The sequence below is a fragment of the Macrotis lagotis genome, chromosome 1, assembly GCF_037893015.1.
Source record: "Macrotis lagotis isolate mMagLag1 chromosome 1, bilby.v1.9.chrom.fasta, whole genome shotgun sequence".
Taxonomy (NCBI): domain Eukaryota; kingdom Metazoa; phylum Chordata; class Mammalia; order Peramelemorphia; family Peramelidae; genus Macrotis; species Macrotis lagotis.
In genome coordinates, this window is record NC_133658.1 from 790,950,907 (window position 1) to 790,972,184 (window position 21,278).

The following is a 21,278-nucleotide window of genomic DNA, read 5'->3' on the forward strand; positions in this document are numbered from 1 at the left end:
GGCTTGACCAGACTGGATCATCATTCAACTTGGTCAAGGAAGCATCAAATGAATTATATAATGATATAGTATAGTCCTAGAACTATATAGCTAAGGCACTGAGACTTCCTCTACTCTTTTTTCCTAAGTCTCATACTATCTAGCATAAGGTAGAATTGTTCCTGTTTCACTTTGGACTCCAACAAATCTTGCATTTATACTGTTTCTTGATTTCAACATATAAATGCTCATAATAAAATTTAATATTTTTTGTTCCCGTTCCAAAGCAAGCATACCCCTGTAATTAGAGTATACATCATGCTTTCAAGCTCTGTGTCTTGCATTGCCAGCTATGTAGTGACCTTCTTCTCATCAGTATCTCAAAGTCAATATATTCCTGAATAAATCATTCTGTCTTCCAAATTTCTCAATTTCTGTTGAGGGTACTGTGTTCCTCCAAATTACCCTGGTTTGCATCCTCTGAAATAGCTTTGATTCAGTTCTCTTCCTTATTCCCCTAGTCAATCAGTTGCCAAATCTTAGTGATTCTACCTAAAGACTTACTCTTTTTTTGTTTAAGAACATTTTGGCTACTGAAAAGGACAGAAAAATAATATTTGTGTAAGGAAAAAATAATAATATCAGTTTGAAAGAAACAGTCTCTCAGGTAAAATTTTGAGAATCGTTTTTTCGACCAGAGAAAGAAATGCTTCTTAAGATAAATGTACTAAGAGGGCTATTTTAAGACATTGCCCTGATTGAGTTAATGATAGCTGCCTGCATTGTGGTCCATCAGAGTGTGTGTGTGTATTTTTAGAGCTTTCAGTTTTATGATTGATAAACCATAAATCAACTAACTTTGGCTTGGACTATGGGAAAATTATATAAAGACTGTTGGGGTCACACCTGAAAGATGGAATTTTTTTGTTTTATATTTTGTTAGAAGTGGTTAGCTGTTTATGATGAAGTCCTGAATTGAGGCATGGAAAAAACCAGAAGAAGGGAAGAAAGAGAAGATATAGGAAGGATAGTAAATGACCCAATGATGATAGGAGCAAGGAAACTGAGCTTATATGGAACTGGGGACAGAAGGCATGGTTGTTGATAGGAGGAGCTGTTTATAGAAAACAGAAGACAGGTGTTGACAGGGGCTGGTCGAAGTTGATAGGCAGGAGCTGCAGCTGTTTTGCTGGGAATCTGGCTGTTGGGAAAGAAGCTGAAGAGCAGTTTTCTCTCAGGTCCTCAAATAGCTCATATCTCTCCTTAACATTTAATGAAAGTCCAGCCAATTTTTTCAGTTTTCTTTTCACAAATGTTTGTTTCTTCCCTACTCTTAACAACTAAAATATCAATATTTGTAAGGATCAAATGAAATATTTGTAAAGTATTTAGCTTTATCTCTCCCTTCCTCTTATTACTTATGCGACTTTGGGCAAGTCATTTAACCTCTCTAAGCCTCTTTCCTTATCTATAAAACAAGAAAGTTGGATGAGATTATCTAAAAGATTCTCTTTTTAGGGGCGGCTAGGTGGCATAGTGGAGTACCTGGGTTCAAATCCGGTCTCAGACACTTAATAATTACCTAGCTGTGTGGCCTTGGGCAAGCCACTTAATCCTGTTTGCCTTGCAAAAAAAAAGCCTTAAAAAGATTCTTTTTTACTCTGATTTTCTTATGACTTCTTTTTTGACCTATTATAATAATTAATAATTACTTCTGTTTGCCCCTCTTTCCTATTCATCCTTTACAGAGCTGTCAAAAGACCACCCAGTGATACAGGTCTGACTGTGCCATGGTCTTTCATGATCAAAATCCTTGGGTGGTGCCTTGTGGCCTCTAGGATGCAAGACAAAACTCCTCAGTCTGACACTGAAAGTCCTGCACAGTCTGAATTCAACCTACCTTGCCAGTTTTATTTAATTTTATTCTCTTTCATGAAAAGTATATTTCCACAATGACCTTATTAGTGATTTCCTAAGCATAGCTTAAATGCTACCTCCTCTAAAGTCACCACCAGTCCATACTTCCTTACCCAAATTAAAATATCTCTCTATCATCTGAACTACTGTAAAATTTTGCTGATACTTTTAGAGCTCTTTTCACATATTTCCCTGTTTTGACGAAAAAGATCATGTCATAGTCATCTTAATGCCTCTTGATGAAAATGTATTTTTTGCCTTTCTTAGTGTCTCCAGCACTTAACACAGGATCAGATACAGATTCTTATTGATTGAATGAAGAATTGCTGTATCAGTTCCATTTCCTGTATTTATGTCCATCTTGGCTACTCTGCATATATCCTGAAATGGCAGTAGCTTTCATTTATATAACTATTTAAGATTTATGAAGTGCTTTTTCATCTATTTGCTTATCTGATAACGAAAAATCTGCTTTGCCCATTGGAAGGTTTAGACCAAGGTTATTGGTTCAGAAAGTCAGTACTACTGAAAGTTTCTTTAGAAGCTTTGATGCTGTGCAGACTAAGCTCATGCAAGCCCACTCCCAATGAAACTGTTGGATGCAGCTGAACTGTTGATAACTTTTGTTAGGAATGAGAAACTCATGGCCCAGCTTTCATCCCTGTACATCACTTCTACCGTGATGGGGTGCCTCCTGTTTTGTTTATATAAAAGACTACAGTCTTGTTTGAGAATATCTGAGTATTATGAGTACCTTAGGGAAATCTGATTATAGAGATAATCTACTCAACAGTGAAGAGTTCCAATTTGTTTCTATTGAGTTTTGTCAATTTCGAATCCCAGATACCTTTGTATTCCAGTCCATTGACTAGAGCCTCCCAGCCAGACGTTGAGGCATCTGTTTCTATAGTCTCCGGAACTGGGAAAGATAAATAAGAATGTGGAGGAATTATCTGTATATTTGCTAACCACCAATTTAGATCTAAATAGGCTCCCTCTGTTAGGAAGACTAATGAATTCCAATTCTCTGAAATATCCTTTGCTTTTAACAAGCAAGATGGAAGGTATCTGAAAATAAAGAAAAAAAAGATATGCAGGGGAAGAGCTGTGAATAATGCCACCAGAGAACCAATTATGTTCACCAGCTGGCATTGAGAAACTTGTTTCCTTTGACTAAAAGATTTTCGTTTTAGCCTCAAACTCTCTTTTTTGACATTGTGTTCTTTGGGTTTGGAGAGATGAAGCTTACCCACCCCCATCAGGCATTAGGGAAAAATCCTCGAAGTAAAAGCAATTGAGCAGAGAAGTGGGCAAGAAGAGAGAAATGAAGTAAGGCACCATCACTGCAGACAATCAAGAATCTAATGGATAAAATAATCGTGAGAAGGAAGCAACATAGTGAAAGAACTCCTCTTCCCATCCTCGTGACTCTGATTCGATGAAGGAACTTTTCCAACTTCAATTAAAGAGAAAAGAGGAAAAGGGCAACGTGTACATTTAATGGATGGAATGAGTTCATTTTTTGTGTATATGATGTATCAAGAGACAGACTAAGAATTTAAATACCTTGAAGCTGAAATTCTCCAAAGGTCATAACTACTAAGTCTTTCAACAATAGTTACAGCATTTAGATCTTATTCTCTTCAGCTACCGAGCTCTTTATTGCAAAATGGAGCTAGGATTAAAATCTCCATTCTTGTGCTTTCTTGGGAAAGTATGCAAGGGCATTCCATGATCTCCAAGGTGATGGGAATGACAATGAGTTTCTCATCTTGTCTGAGCTTTAATAAAGGCCTTATCTCAACTGCCAAGACATGAGCTGATTCTATCCTTGCTAAGAGTCACCCTTCATAGTGGTTACAAGCTGTTCCATCGGGAATTAGTGATTAATCCAATCCTTTTCTATTGTATAATGCTAGGGAACAGGTCTCCAAAACCTGAATGTCCCAAAGCATCCATCTGGTACTTATGAAAGACTGCAAACATGATCCATTGAGACTGAACTTTATGGAGGGCCTCCACATCTGCTTAAAATCCTGTCTTTTCTTCTTCCTCTGAAAGTTTTCAGCAACAGTTCTCTCATCTTCTAAATGGTATAGGGAACTTCACACCTCCAGGTTATATAATATTAACTTCAAATGAGAACCACACTAAGTGAAATTGGGGGTGAGGAGAAGGGCAACAACAATATACTGCTATATAACTGATCTTATGCTTTCAATCCAGGAAAAAGGAAAAAAAAACAAGTAAAGGCCAATTGCCAGTTGCTTTCATACTAACAACACAAGAGCTATGATTTGTTATTTACTGAGAACTGGCATGCCCTAAACACCATATATAACACAAAGGAACACTGGGTTCTTGCCTATCTCAATGGTTCCTGGGCCTTGAGCCAATATCAGACCACAAATAACAGTGGGACATGAAAATAGCAGGTTAGAATGTATGCAAAGGAGGACTTTAATTTCATATTTTTTCATATTGGATTTTGTTCTTCTTTCCCTGTTTTCTTTACTCTAAGGGGATTGCCTTCATTAATAGCGTATCATTGAGAGGCAAAAGGAAGACATAGTTTCATGAAGATGTTTTTAACTATAAATATCTGTCCTCCATCCACACCTTCCCAAGAAACTCTTTCAAGATTATTAACTATTTTTCCTACTGCTCCTCTTGTCCCAGCTCCCAGTAGCCTAACAGTTTTAGGATTCTCTTCACTGGAGGACACACTGAGAGATAGTAGTTTTTAAAGGTGATCACTGACTCATTGTAGGCCTCAGGGAATTTATCATGTCATCCACAATACACTTTATTTATGTTCACCCCATTCAGCCTCTTTTAGGAGCAGGAAAATCCATACATAGTGTGACTTAATATGAATAACTGCCTGTAGCAGCTGAAACAACATACTTTTGAAAGCTTATGAATAATATCTTGATTACAAATAAAAGCTAAGTCTCATATTTTTAGCCCAAGATTGGCTAAGAATATATATATATATTATTCTTCATTCTGATTAATGGCAGAGTAACTAATTAGAGTGGAAAAGAAACTAGTGATTCGTTTGGGATGTCAAGTACAGTCAAAGTGCCATTTTGTCACAGATAATATAGTAAGGCTCAGAGAGACAGGTGTGCATAATAAATGGGAACTTAAGAGAGCCAGGAGGAGTTGAGGCGATGCTTAAAAAATCAGGATTGCTTGGTGAAATTTGATTTCTTTCCTCCTGAAATGACATACCATTGAACTGGGTCTTTGATTTATTGATATTCCAAGATTTAATGTGATATTTAAATTTTTCTTTCTTTCTTTTTGACTCTGCAGGATGCACAGAATCAAAAACTAAAAACTAGTGTATGGTACCAAGAGGTAATTGAGCCTATTTCCTTCTATTCATTCATACTGGAATCTAGACCTAGAACTGACATAAAAATAATCCTAGTGAGGAATATGCATTATTACTTATTTTGAACCTTTATTTCTTTGTATATAGTTTTGGCAAATAATATATAATTAAAAATGCTTATTTTTGCTATACAATTAACCAGTGCTTAAATGCCAAACTCATGCCATCTCAAATGTATATTTACTATTTCTAATCTAGGGCTGACCATCTTCTTCCTGATTGGTGGTGAGATGGAGAAAGAAAGAAATCTACTTACTTTAGCAAAAGATAGCACCTGGGGTTATCAATATAAACTTCTTCTCTGCTCTTTAGCAATGCTACATTATGACAAGTTTCTTTTTGATTTCTTACAGATTTGGAATGATGAGTTTTTAGCCTGGAACTCCAGTATGTTTGATGGAATAGGAGAAATCTCCCTTCCATTGAGTGCCATCTGGGCTCCAGATATCATCATTAATGAATTGTAGGTGGAGTTGGTTCTATTTCAATAAGGCATAGTTTGGTTAGAATGCTCAGACCAATCAATAGCTATTTATTTTCATTCTAAGTTACTTTATTATTGTTTCTGAAATTTGAGTCAGTACTATGTTGTCATACATATATAGGAGAGGAAGAATAGCAATTTGGAATTGAAGTGGACCTTAAATATAATGAATTGACTTCAAATGAGATAAACATTAATTAACACTGGGGTAGAGCTATAGAGAAAAACTCATGAAGTTGTATTCTGAGGCCATTGCTGATGTTGAATCATCCCAAAGGAAATGTCTATCTCTTTCTGCTTTATAGAGAGGTCAGTCACAGGTATCATGACCAGTACTTACCAGTCCTTCCTTAGTATAATCTGAACTGTGTCACTAACCCAGGACATATTCAACAGCAAGTTCTCTTATGCTTTATGTAGCGTGGACACTGAAAAATCACCTGATCTTCCCTATGTTTACGTGAACTCATCTGGGACTATTAAGAACAATAAGCCCATCCAGGTGGTCTCTGCATGCAGTTTGGAGACATATGCTTTCCCATTTGATACACAGAACTGCAGCCTAACCTTCAATAGCATCCTGCACACAGGTAAACTCAGAGAAATGGGGTCAGCTACCTGGAAAATATTCATGGAGAGAACATATGCCACTGTGAAAAGAGCTGACATCTATCATTGCTTGACTTTATCCTTGTCATTAGGTGGTTTATTCAATTGAATTCAATTCAGTTTAACTCAACTTGTTTATAAAGTACCTGATCTTTATGCTGGGTGCCCAGAAAAGAATAGTGAAAAACAACACAATCCTGTTTTCACAAGATTAGTCTTTACAGTTGTGTGGAGAGGATATAGCATACATTAAATAAGTGTAATGCAAGGTAGAAAACAAGGAGAGGGAAAGAGATCTAGGTGAGTGCTTTAGCAAAACTTTAGGAGACAGCTAAAGAATTCCCAACTAAAAGGAAGATAAGAGCTTGGAGAAGAGAAGAATTTTGACAAGTAGAGATAAGGATAAAGGGCATTCTAAGTCTGGGAGATAGCTTACCTGCCCAGATTCAGAAATGTAGGACAGTTTGAGTCCTGTTTAGTTGGGCTACATGAAGCAGAATAAGTGTGAAAATAAAACTGGAAAGGCTAGTTAGAGTCAGAAAAAGAAGACCTTGGAGCTCTGGGTGAGGAACTTATATTTTTATCCCATAAACAATGAGGAGCCACTGAAAGCTTTAGAGGAGGAGAGTGGTATGGTTAGACATATGTAATGGGAAGATTACTTTGGATGCTTCATGAAATATAAAGAGGGTGTTCCTGGTGTAAGAGTTAGAAGACCTGCCTCTGATGCTTCCTACTTATTTGACCTTGGGCAAGTCATTTAACTTCTCTCAACCTCAGTTTCCTCACATGTAAAATGATGACATTGGATTAGATAACCTTGGGAATCCCTTCCCTCTCTAAATCTATGGTTCCATGATCTTAGCTCTGCTTTGATTCAAGTTTGGGAGTTTCTAGGGTTATCTATACTGCCTGTGATTTGAAAGTTATAATGATACAATTTTTATCTCTAGAGGTAGATTGTAGGGAAGCTATGGTGCCAGCACCATCAACCCATGGACAATATGACCTAGTTCTCATCCCCACTGTTTTTGGGGGACTATTTTCACCTAGTATTCAAAACAGGGAGACCCAACTTGGGGTATGTAATACGGGATCCAATAAAGATGATGATAATGTGAATAATGGTGTCAGTGAAAGGACAAAATACAATAAGGATGAGGGTAAGCTAGAGAAGCCTCTCCTGCTATGTGAAGACCAATAGTTTCTGTTGTTTCCAGTGGCAGATTTAGATCTTGCCTTCCTGAGGAGCACAGAAGACATTAAGAAAGACAAAAAGATGTTCGTGAATGATGGCGAATGGGAACTCCTTTCTGTGCCTTCAACTTATCATGTTATGCACAGTGAAGCTGGAGACTTTGCACAGATTCAGTTTCACGTAGGTGCTTTTATCACCTTCCTCTTGATACTCATTTTATCTCTGTAGTGGTCTGTGTTAGGGGAAGGAATCCCACTTCCCCTGGAGGGAGTGGTTAGGCACTGTGGTTATCAAAGTTCTTGAGGTTCAACTTATACCGGAGCCTCATGTTCCAGCCACAGGCCCTGGAGTTATATACCCATCCTGTCAGATACAGGCAGCCTATAAACAAACAGAGGGATTAAGAGAGCACATTTTTTAGACAATACAAGAATGAAAAGGGGAGATCTGAGCTGAGGAAATGAATGAATCAATCAACCCCTTGATTCTCAAAGCTTTTCAATACTGCTTTAGCAAGAGCAAAGATACCATAGACTAATTAACTGCCTAGTACATTCCTCAAAATTTGCTTTGAAATGAAAGGAGAAAATAGGATCTCCATGAAAGTAGATATATAGCATAGTCCTTTATGAATAAAATAGTCAATATTTATCTCATTCCACATAAATTACATATTTCATATTGGTTTGCATTGATACTATAAAGAACCAGTCAACAGAGAACCTCAAGAGATGTACCTCAAGAGCTATCTTGTATTGGAAAGATCTTTGGCTTTGGTGTCATAGGTCCTTAGTTAATATGCTAACTCTTCACTTGCTACCTGTGTGACCATAGACAGCTCTTTTTACCTGCCTCAATTTCTTCATCTGTAAAATGAAATTGGATTAAATAACCTCTATGTACTTCCCTGCCTCCAGATCTATGATCCCATGGCCCTTTGGGATCTCAGTGATGATTATTGCACCTTATTAAGATGAGAATCATAATTCTCAGACCACTCATGACTATTTAACATGGAAATTTACCCAGTTGGGAAAACCATAATGTGAGGATGGTAGGGGGAGAATTGAAACCTATTGTTTCTTGCCACATTATAATAAAAACATATCTTGCTGCTACATTGCATGAAATGATTTACATCTGGGGCAGCTAGGTGGTGTAGTGGATAGAGCACCAGCCCTGGAGTCAGGAGTACCTGAGTTCATATCCAGCCTCAGACACTTAATGAATTACCTAGCTGTGTGGCCTTGGGCAAGCCACTTAACCCCATTTGCTTCGAAAAAAACCTAAAAAAAAAAGAAATCATTTACATCTTACCCTGTTAGCCACCTAAAGTTCCCGTATCTGGGTACTGTCACAAAACACATGGCCACATGGAAAAGGCCAGTCCCAGTCTATCAGCAGAGTTCTGTGTCCAATGGCTAGTTCAGAGGATGGATGGATTCTTCATGCTAAGAGAGGTATTAGAACTGATCCCTGAAATAGAAGCTGTAAACAGTATTGCATTCTAGATCCAGATCCATTCACTGTGTCCACAAGATACACTCAGCAAGAAACTGTCCCTTTCAGGTTCACAAGGCAGACCTGAAAGTAAAGTTGGGAGCTCCTGTAAAAAAGGTCCTGGTTCCAGTGAATATTCAGATCTTAAGGGAGAAAATACCCCTCAATGACTTAAAACAATGTTCAGCAGCACCTCTACAGAGAGTTATCCAGGAATACCACATATTTCCAAGTCTATTCAGGAAAGCACTGGCTAAGCCCAGGGATTCTTCTAACCTGTATGTGTGTTCTCTCTTCCATTGCTATAATAAACTTCTATCCAATCAACAAATATTTATTGCAGGCATAGAACTTATGACCTAACTAATACAAGACCAGTTGTGGGGCAGCTAGGTGGCACAGTGGATAGAGCACTGGCCTTGGAGTCAAGAGTACCTGAGTTCAAATCCAGCCTCAGACACTTAATAATTACCTAGCCATGTGGCCTTGGGCAAGCCACTTAACCCCATTGCCTTGCAAAAAAAAAAAACAACCTAAAAAAAATACAAGACCAGTTGGGATAATGGCAACCCACCTTCTAGCAACAAGTTTGGATCCTGCCTCGATTTCCTCTATCTTCTTAGCAAAGAAGGGGACCATTTGTCCACCTCTTTTGCTAGAAGATGGAAAAGGGGAAGCTTTGCTTCACATTTATTTTGATGAGTTTCTTGGATAAGAGTAAACACCTCATTAATTTTAAAGATATCAGCCTGAAAACATTATTAATGCAGCCCGAATAATGGAGAGCATTAAAGGGAAATGCACAGGACTAACACGTGCCAGGTGGAACAGTCACCTATCAAGCGCTCCAGAGAATGATGCACACACCATTACCTACACTGCATGAAGGAGACAAACAAAGACAGAGACAGGGCCGGCACGCTGAGAAATACACAGGCACAGAGCTCTACAAAAGTAGTAATCATTTGTAGTTCCTTCCAACCCTTTCACCCCAGCTCCCAATTTGTCCTCTCAGTGCCTACCTCATTGGAGAATCTTAAAAGCATTACCTCCATTTTTCAGATGAGAAAACTGAGGCACAAAGAGTTTGCATAAAGCTGTAATGCCTTCTCTGGGTCTCCAGAATCCTGCCTACAACTTCCTCCCCTCCCCAGACCCGATTGCCCCACTGTCATATTTCCTCTTTGTATGAATTGCCAAAACATGTGGAGAAAAAAAAGAGAAATTCAGACACTTTCCTAAAATTTTTCCCCTGAAGCTTTTGCTGCTCAGGAGACCAGGATAGGACACATCCAGGTGAGGGAGAAAACTTCTAGGGTGCATTAGAAAAGATATGATTATTCTCATGGAACATGTGTTTCTGCTCTTAGAATGGGTAGGGGCTGGATGGGTAGACTAATTGGAGAATCTATAACTTCAATTATGATTTGAGATTGATTCATTATTAGATCTCCTTTAATCTCCCATCCCCCCTTTACTTGCTCCATTCCCATTATATACTGAATCTTGCAATAAATTCACAGACTCAGTCCTACCTTTATGAAAAAGTTTAATAACTAAGGGATTTCAATATATCCTGCAGTGTGGGACCTATAAGGAAGGGCCCTAGTCTCTTTTAACTCCACAGAGTTAACATGGTACTGCTGTCCTCAGTTGGAGGGAGGCAAGTAGAACTCTGTGCTGGAGGGTCATCTGAAAGAATAGGCCATTTTTCTTCTCATCTAATCATATTCTTCTACCCCAACTATTGTCACATAGTAAAGGATATGAGGATGAAGATGGGGGAGCAATAATCTACTATAAATGTGCTACATCTTTAGTCCTTCTATACACTGTGGCTGTTTACATGGAATTGAAGTAGCTAGAAGTCCAGATAGATCCCAGCTAATGGTGCAATCATATCTGTTGGCTCCGTAACATGTATTGTTTATTAGAAGGGGCAGATGATACTTTGAAGTCAGGGCTACTTTCAGCAGGGGCCTAGGGCACAAGCTACTTCTTTCAATAAGGATGTCTCTAAGGATCCTGGTAGCTGTTCCAACAGCCATAAGAGGGGAAATATTACCCAATATTTTATTGGATGAACTAATTCCTAGAAAAAAACAAGGGACAACATTTGATTCCTATAGGGACAAGATAGTTTTGTTTTGTTTTTATTTTTAAAAAGAAGAAATGGAGGAATTTTAATTTGATGGAGGAAGGGGGTAGCTCTGGGTCCTCAGCACTGAATCAACTCCAGATATTCCCACTCCAATTTATGAATTTTCAGATAGGAATCAGTATGCCTGGAAAATGGAATAAGGAGTACTCAAGGTGGGAAAAGGGTATCACGCTTCTTTGTTCCCTTCCAGAGGCAGATAAGATACCTCACAAATCCAACAGAAGACCTTCTTCCTCTCTGTTTATCCAAGGGATATCATTAACCCCCCCTCAACAAATAATAATGGACTAATCATGACTTTAGAAACCTTCTCTAATGTTACTTCAAGTAGGTGCAAAGTCCTAGTTATATAACATTAGCAAGGGAATAACATGAACAGACACTCAAATTCTATCCAGTGAAATCAGTTTCCTCTCCCTGAGGAAATAAGGAGACAGTCCTGGAGATATTAGGGGATAGGCACCCCTCAGTGGGATCCTGCTCAACCTTCAAGCCAGATTCAAGATGTTCCCACTTAGGGACCCACAAGAACTTAACTGAGTGGCAGTAACTTTCCTGGCTCTCTCCAAAACTGGAATGTTGGGGAGGGGGATGGGAAAGGAGGGAAATGGGCTTCTGTATGGAGCGTGAATTTGGGCGTCAAAATTCCAACTATGTCATAAAGACGGTCATGCAAAATTAAGTACTGGTGGGGTCTACCATCAAGGAGGCAATTAGAGGCTAACCTTGGGGCCTATTCCATCTCCAAGGAGCTCTCCACACAAACGTTCTGAATTAGATTGATCTCTTTCATTAACATCAATAGGCTCCAAATACCTTTGTGTACTTATTATTACCTGGCTTTAATGGATAATGAAATTGTGGCATAATATTGCTAACACCTGAAGGGTGTCTAATGGAGAACACGGACTGAAACTAAAATGCTTTCTCTTCCTTTCCTGTGGAATTTAAAGGAACCGGCTCCTTTAGTCCATTAGAAATGATGGGCTCAGTATGGTGATGGATCCAGAAAGTGTAGCTTCTCTCTGCAACAAATTTAGTACCACTTCTCACCCATCCCAAGGTCAGGTTAGATGCTGCCTTTGGGTTTGTCCTAGGGTAAAGTAACTCTCAGAGGATCCTATCTTAGCAAGTGAGCATTCATTTTAGATCACTCTATACTCCCATTACACAGAGGCCAAGAGGCCAAAAGCAGGCTCAATCACAGAATCTCTGGACTGGAGAGGATCTCCATATGTTTAGTCTAGTCCCCCTGGTCTCCTAGTGATTCCATCCCAACATCAATCCAAACATCCAAAGATGGTAGTTTTTAATCTGCTGATTTGGGAGTCATTTTGATAGAAACAGTTACTTGGTTCCCACTTAAAGTTTATAGCAAAACCTAAGTTTGTTCTTCATTTATTTATCACTATTCAGCTTTGCAAAGAGTTTTTAGAAAAAAAAATCTCCTGCCGGAATTAATTCTTGGGGCAATCTTGATGTTAGCAATGAACTACATATCCTGTATCCTTTTACATTGCTCCTTTTTACATTGTCAAGCACTTACATATGAGTGCCACTTTGACAAAACTTCACCACTTCTGAAATTGTACCTCCCACCCCTTTATTCTGGTCCTAATTCACCCCTACATTCTTCTGCTTCTATGATAATTTGACTGTGGATCCCCTGAACATACACCATGCAGACCCCTATATGGGTAATTATAATTGCTGACTGACCCAAAGGCTTTTCTCAAATTGCTTCACTGTTTTAATTGTTCCTACAACCTTCACTCCATTAGAGACAAAGTTCTTTACACTAGTAGAATCATGGATCTAAAACTAGCAGGGGCTTTGGAGGGGCTGAAGTCCAACCATCTCCTTTTGCAGATGAGAAAGATGAGGCCCAGAGAATTCAAGTAATTTGCCCAAGGTTATACAAATCATAAGTGGGATTCAAAATCAGGCCCTGTGACTCCTGCTTCAGTATGCCTCCTACTCTTCCACACTGCCTCCCTCTTTCAATAAAAGGATCAACTGAGACCCAGAGAGTTTAAAAGATCCACTGGCAGTAGCCAAAGGAGAATGTGAAATTTTTTGTCCTTGACTCCTTAGTTACTCTTTCCACATAAATGTCTTGCCTTTTTCTTTGAGTTTACCTTTTTATTAACTCCAACTGAATCATTGGGAGATTTCTTAGTCAATCAAATATCCATAACTAAATCATTGAGAGATTTCTTGCCTTCCTCAATCAGAAGAAGCAGGTTCATCTAGAATTATGATTCAGGTGCTTTTCCATCATCCTATTAGGTCTGGTTCTAATATTTCCCAGAAACATAGGTTTGGGACTTAATTGGAAAACCTTTTTTTTTTTAACTCTTGAACTTCTTAGCTCCCTATTTTCCCCTCTTCCCATTACCTGTCATCAATATGAACTGCTGTTCGCTAACATAAACAGGAGAGGTCTGGGTTGAACACAGTTAATTTTGTTACTGTTTTTCTTAGCTACTCCTTGTGGAAACAGGTTTTAACCAAATCATTACAAAGTGGTAAATGTCTCCCTCTGCTTTAGATATTCATAGCCAATTTGTGTTTAATGTTAAAAAAAGAAAAAACCAATAATCACTAGGCTACAATCAGCCAAATGATTTTGACCTGTCTAGCTCTGGGAACTGAGAGGCACTCCCTAAACCAATGGTTGATGAGGCTGGTCAATGAGGTAGTGTCTCTGTCAAACCCATTGAGCTCTTCTCTCTCCTTAGGCTGATCTAATTAGTCTTTCCCTGAAGTTAGTATTCTCCCAGCTCAATTCTAACTTCCACCCCACCAAATTCAGTTTTTTTCTCTCCCTCTGAGTTCACTTCTCAAAAAAGATGCTATGATTTCAGATGGACTCTACACTAAGAAAAACAGCTCAGGCCAAGAATGATGACACTAACATTTCTTTCTATTGTCTCCATGGGCAGCCGCCCCAGAATCTTAATATTTTTCTGGCTGAAAAGAAACTTGAGGAGGTCATCTGATCCATTCCTCCGATTTCTTAAAAAGCTTACTTTAAATCATCCCAGATGGATGAAAATTCATCCTGTTTTTAAAAATTCCCTCAATCCTTTCACCAGGAAATGAGATTCAATACTATTTCTACCACCACCATAATCCTATTTGCCAGGAAGTTCTTTGTCATTCAACTTCAATTCCATAAATTTTTATTGAATATCTACTTTATTCCTACCATTGTGCCAGTGAGAATATGAAAAAGGTTTATATAATAATAGTGGACATTTTTTGAAGTTTGCAAGGCAAGCTAACACTACAACTTTTATTTCAGCCTCACGATAACCCTAATATGGATAGGTACTCTCACCTCCCCCATTTTATAGCTGAAGAGATTAAAGTCAGAGAGGTTAGGTGACTAATCTGGGAATCATTCAGTCATTAAGTATAAGAGATAAGATTTAAACTAAGGTTTTCCTGGTTCCAACCTAGTGCTCTTTCTATGTCCTTAAGAACATTATATTTTAGCTAGGGGAAACTAGGTAATTCATGAATCATCAATAATTTTCAGGTCATACTCACACCATAATAGCAATTAGCATTTATATATCACTTGAAGGTTTGCAAAGCAGTTTACTAATGTTTTGTTTGGTGCTCACAACAATTCTGGAAGGTAGTGCTATTTTTCCCATTTTAGAGATAAGGAAACTGAGGCAGAAAGCAGTTAAATGGTTTAATAATAATAATAAAGATAACTAATATTTATATAATGTTTACTCTCTACCAGACATTGTACTAAGAACTTTATAAATATCATACCGTTTGAGCCTCATAATAATCCTGGAAGATAGGTGCTATTATTATTATTCTCATTTTATAAATAAGGAAACTGAGGCAAACAGGTTAAATGACTTACCTAGGGTCACACAGCTGAAACTGGATTTGAATTCAGGTCTTCCTAACTCCAACTATACTATCCTATCCACTGTGCTGTCTTGATGTTTTGACAGTACAATTGTCACGGAAGAAGACATGGTCTCCTTATAAAAGAGTCCAAACCCCTTCCTCCAACTCTTATCCTCAATGTTAAAAGTGGAACTTTCTATTTTTTTCTAACCTTGTAGTAATGTTACCCACCTTTCTAAAAGAGAAGTAAAGAACCTTTCAGATTCTGAAAGAAGTTAGGAGTTCAGGGTGGCATTAGAGGAGAAGCCTTTGACTGATAAACACCATTTAATTGAAAGGACTATTCCACTCCATACTATTGATTCCATAACCCTGAACATGTCTAAGCAGGATAGAGCAAAGGGAGCCCAGAAGGGAGTCATGCTACTTGATTTCTTTTCCTCTTCTAGGTGGTGATCCGGAGACAACCATTGGCCTATGTAGTAAATCTTTTGATTCCCAGCATCTTCCTCATGGTTGTGGATTTAGGCAGTTTCTACCTACCCCCAAACTGCCGTACCAGAATTATTTTCAAGATCAGCATCCTGGTGGGTTATACAGTCTTCAAGGTCAATATGACCGATGAGGTGCCCAGGAATGCAGTGAGCACACCTTTGATTGGTGAGTAGTCTGGGGGTAAGCAGAGAACTTTTTGCCACTCAAAAAAAAAATCTGATGTTTTTTTAATTTGGAGAAGGAAGATGAACTGTATCTTTCTGTTAACCCTATCTCTGTCTGACTCCCCTTTCCAGGCATCTTCTTCACAATCTGTATGGCCTTCCTGGTTCTCAGCTTATCTAAGTCTATCCTTCTAGTTAAGTTCCTCCATACAGAGAGAAGAAATGGGCAAGACCATCCCCTGTTTTGTTTCCAAAGGACCTCCAGGGCTAAACCAGTTGACATGGCCCATCTGACCAGAACCTCTTTGATGGTGGCTGACTCCCCAACAGGTGGTAAGAAGCTTGTAGTTTTCTTTCTTCTTCCTCTGCTTTGTTTTTTCCCATAATTAATTCACATTGAAGGAACACCTAAGGGCATCATGGATCTGTGAAACTCTCATGGCTCCAGTTCGAGGAACCCATCCAAGGACCTAAAGGTCTGTCTGTTCCATCCATCTGTTTCCCTTTCTAATAAGTCTCATTTGGACTAGAAAAATAGGCTTCTATTATTTGTACCTTAAGATTTAGATCTGAGTTCTTATCCTAGGGTCTGTGAACTTGTTTTTATATTTCAATATAAGTGGTTTAATTTATTATTCTATAAATTTTTAAATCATTTAAATTAAATTAATTAAAAACATTATTCTGGGAAAGTGTCTATAAGGCTCTATTAGACTGCCAACGGGGGCAGGGGGGAATGTCCCTAGGGCTCTAAAAGGAATGAGTTGAGTTGACCCTTAAGTCCTTGAAACCTTCCTACATCAATTTGACCTAGATGCCCTCAGATGTACCATTGTAGCTTTAGTATATCCCCAATTTAAGTCAATTCAACAAAGACCTATCAAGCACTTACTATGTAGAGGGAAATTTTTCTGGGTGCTGGGAATACGAAGATAAAATATGCCCTTGCCTTCAAGGAATTAATAATTGTGGAGGAGGATGGTTTATCCAAATTCACAATTAAGTATAGTAGCCATAGAAAATGATAAGGGGGGCGTGGCTAGGTGATGACTAGGTGGTGCATTAGACTCTAGAGTCAGGAGAACCTGAGTTCAAATCTGGCCTCAGACACTTAATAATTACCTAGCTGTGTGGCCTTGGGCAAGCCACTTAACCCCCTTTGCCTTGGAAAAAAACCTTAAAAAAGTGATAAAGGCAAGGGGAGGAACAGACAAAGTACTAAAAGAAATATGAGGAGGTTGTGATCAGGAAAGGGGTGGCAGAGAAGGTAACACTTGAACATCCTCCTTGAAGGAGGGTGCTATCAACAGTTGGAGATTTGTAAGGAGTGCTTTGCAAGAATAGGGATAAAGTAGATGAATGAAATGAGACAGAAGGAAATCAGGGAACAGCTAGGAATTCAGTGTGGCTGCACTGTTATGTGAAGGAGAGTAAAATAAGCCTGGAAAGTTAGGTGGAAGCTAGGTTTTCAATTCTACTTCAGGGAATTGCATTTTTATCATTTAGGCAATTAGGAGCCACTGAAGATTTTTGATTAGAAGAGTGACTCGGTGAGAGCTACCCATTAAGAAAATTACTTTGGAAAGATTAGTGATGAGATTGAAATAGAGAGAGAGATGAGAGGTGAGGAGAACAGGCAGGAAGCTATTACAATGGTCTGGATCAGAATTGTAATAATAGCAATGGGAGTGAAGAGAAGAAAAGAGATATAGTGGAGGTATAATCAATATGACCTAGTGAATTGTTTGGATATAGGAGGTGAAAGGGAGGGGAGAATCAAAAAATAACTCCAAGGATACTATCTAAACTAAATGCTAATTAATAATAAACATTACTATTTTATCTTCACTCTGTTCTATCTCACCCTCCTCCACCAATGGGTGAAAAGTTCTTCCCCTCCAATTTTCCTCCTATCATCTAAGTTCCCAGTTTTAGCCTCGAAAGGAAAACTGAATTTTGGTAATCCTAACTCACTAGAGTGTCTCTCATCATTTCAGATGTTCCCCTCTGTCAAGAGCATCAGACCCAGGTGGGGTTTCTGGAGGAGGCCCTGACCCAACTACAGTCCATCAGCTCCCGTATTCAGGCTCTGGACCAGGCTGCCCAACAGGAGGTTCTATGGCTTAGAATCTTGTATCAATTTGACAAGCTTTTGTTCCGGGGTTACCTCCTGGTTCTGGGAGTTTACACCATCACTCTCTGTTCCCTGTGGGCAGTGTGGAGTTCTCTGCAAAACTAATTATGTCAAGTTCATAGTGAACACGTCCTCTGTGTGTGTGTGTGTGTATGTATCTGTGTGTCTCTGAATATATGTGTGTGTCTGTGTTTATCTGTGGATACAGAAAATCATCAGTTCTATGGTCCATTTCCATTTACCACATATGATTTTTTTAAGAGCAAGAGAAATAAAGATTAGAAGAAAGCATATTGGCTCTGGAGTCAAAGGGTCTGTGTTCAGATCCTGTCTCTCTCACTATCTAGAATCATAAATAAACCACTTATCTTCTAGCTGTAAAAATGAAGGGATTAAACTAGTTGACTTCTCTATCCCTTCCAGATATATTTGTTGTTCATTTGTGTCTGGTTCTTCATCACCCCGTGGACTATCCTGTCCATGGGGTTTTCTTTTCATAGACACTGAAGTGATTTGCCATTTCATTCTCCAATGAATTGAGGCAAAGAGAAGTTAAGTGACTTGCTAGTGTCATACATCTAGTAAATGTTTGAAGTTGTATTTGAACTCAAGTTTTCCTGACTCCAGGCCTAGTCTGATCTAAAGCTATGCTCAAAAATTATTCCATTCCTCTTGTCTATCTGTATAATTCTACTACCCTCTGTGACATACTAGCTTCCCAATCATAGTCCTTATAGTTGACCAGGGTACTTTCTAGGTCAGAATCGATGATGATTAATATTCATATTAATGATTTTTCTAGATCATTCAGTGTCTTAAATTATTTTGAGGCCCTTACCTTTCTGGATCATTCAACCCCAGGCCTGTAGTAACACTCAAGTGCCTTTGATGTAGTATTGGCTTTTGCTGAAGATTAATTGTTGGAGTAGATCTTGGAACCTGTAGGGTGTATGAATTGATCAATTAACCAAAAACCTATTTATTGAGCCTATATGCTAGGCATAGTGGAGGATGCAAGGATGGCTAAGAAAAGGTCTCTACCCCTAAGTATCCAGTTTTCTTCCCTTTTCTCCTGGCTTCTTATCTACTCCCACTTTTCCTCTAGAGTAAGTGAGGAGACCTGGTTGCCTAACATCTGAACTGCAAGTTTTTCCTTCCTTCCTTCCTCTAGGCTATCTTCCTTATAATAATGCAATTACTAGAGTTGTTTTCCTTGAAAAACTATTTCAATTGGGTTATTCCCATGCTTGAAAATCTTGTTTATTGTATCAGATCCAAATCCAAATTCAAAGGCATCCTCTATCTTCTTTTCTTACTTTATCTAAGGACCTTCACACTTCACTGCTCAGAAAACAATTTCTCTTGGAAATCTCAAATTTCTCCACCTCACTATGATCACCCAGTTCTTTTCTTCATTGTTCATGTATGTAGTTTTACATTGCCTTTATTGATATTTCTGTTCTCCTCCTCTTCTAAAATTGTGGGTGGTTTTCCTACCTGGTCATACTCTACATACTCAAATAGACCATGAACTCCCTGAGGCCATGAACTTTGTCTTCTCTTTCTAGGTATCCTTCTTCCTTGCCTCCCACTTCACAGGGTTTTACATGCAGCAGCAGACAGACAATACATATTATGGAGTGACTGATTTTTTCCAGGCTTGCCAAGGACACATTTCCCAGCAATTCTCCTTGTGCTCCTCCCAGACAATCCCAAGTCTGAGAGACTGTGAAATCTACAGCCTTACTCCAGCCCTCCCCACCAGCCTTTGAGAGTGTGCTGGATAGTAGGGGATTGAGAAGAGAGAAAAATCTACCTTACCCTGCCAGCTCTGCCATCTTTCTTTGTCCTTGTGGAGGTCATGGAATAACTAAAATAGGTGGTAACTCTGGCCAGCTCTGAAATTGCTTTTTAAAAACACCACCCTCCTTCCCCCAGAAAAAAAATTTAAATACAAACAGCCTTTACCTGAAGCCTCTTTCTCTCATTACCTCCCTGTTAGTGCTCAATGCCAATTGTCCATGAAATTCTGCTGCTGCTGTTAATGAAATGAGGAACATAAGAAGTTTTGGAACAGAAAGTGTCCATGGAGCCCTCTCCTGTCCACCTGTTAACCTTCCCATTTCCTGCTTTCTCTCATTGGTTATCTTCCTCTCTCAAGTATCCCCTGAACTTATCTCAGCTTTCTTCCTTTTCTCCAAAACACACACACACACAAACTCAGATACACACACACACACACACACACACACACACACACACACACACACACACACACACACCCCTTTGGTGCAGAAATTACATTGCATTAGAAGGTAGGAAACCAAGGAAACCAGTATTCCAATCCTGGTTCTTCCTTTAATTAGCTACATGACCTTGGACAAATATGTGAAATTCTCTAAACTGTTGATCTCCTTTGCACCTCAGAGATATTTGGCCACTGTTCAGTCTTCTTTGCTGGGCCCTGCACCCTTCCTCTCCAATAAGTGTGGGTTTTCCTAAAGGCTCCATCTTAGACTCTTTCTTCTCTCTCTAAACCTCTGCTTTTGTGATCTCATCATCTTCCATGTATTAGGTGATCAATCTGTACAACTCATTCTATTTCCCTTTAAAGAAAAACCGTCTCTTCTTCCAACTTCCCTATTTCTATTTGTCATCATCCTCTCAAATCTCTGTACAAAGCCACCTCCATGACTTTGTACAAGTAGTCTTCCATGTCTAGAAAGTGCTGCCTCTTCATCTCTGTCTTTTGCTTCCTTCAAAACAAAGTTTAGTTGCCAACCTCTACAAAGGATAAAATGCCTTTCCTAATTCTACCATGGATTAATAGCTACTTTCTTGAAACTTCTCCATATTTGCCTGTGTATGTGTTGCATTACCTTCCCCTCAGTAGCAGATAAGCTCCTTAAGGGCAAGGACTATTTTGTCTTTGTATCCTCAGAGCTTAGCTCAATGCTAAGTAGTCTCTTCATAAATGTTTTCTCATGTATTCAGTTTTATATTACCTTCTTGGGATTTGTATTCTTATTATCTTCAAATGCTTTTTGGTGACCTTTTCCCACTTGGTGAAAATTCCTTCAAAGGAGGCTATTCCCTAAGTCACATGGTAAGGGATTCTGGAAGCCTCCAAGTTAGGCCATCTGTGCAGATTAGAGAAGCCCCATAACAATTTTAAATCCAAATCCCTGATATACATGCAGCATTGTGTAATAGCAAAAGCAACATACAATGTACAATAGGAGAAAGAGCAGGGATCAAGGGATGGGAGATTGGGTTCAAGTCATATCAACCAGAAGAGATTGAATTCTAATTGACAACATACAAACAGCTATTCATAAATAAGAATGAGATACAG

At 38.8% G+C, this 21,278-nt stretch overlaps 1 protein-coding gene across 1 annotated transcript in view; it reads left to right on the forward strand.

Annotated features, from left to right (window-relative positions):
- LOC141507054 (5-hydroxytryptamine receptor 3B-like) overlaps nt 1-18,028 on the forward strand; it is a 31,370-nt gene extending 13,342 nt beyond the window's left edge. The window contains exons 3-9 of the mRNA XM_074214381.1: nt 5,218-5,262; nt 5,653-5,762; nt 6,204-6,373; nt 7,613-7,770; nt 15,580-15,790; nt 15,922-16,119; nt 17,787-18,028. Of these exons, the coding sequence (XP_074070482.1) occupies nt 5,218-5,262; nt 5,653-5,762; nt 6,204-6,373; nt 7,613-7,770; nt 15,580-15,790; nt 15,922-16,119; nt 17,787-18,028 (1,134 nt within the window). The remainder of the gene's footprint in view (nt 1-5,217; nt 5,263-5,652; nt 5,763-6,203; nt 6,374-7,612; nt 7,771-15,579; nt 15,791-15,921; nt 16,120-17,786) is intronic.
- The last annotated feature ends 3,250 nt before the right edge of the window (nt 18,029-21,278 follow it).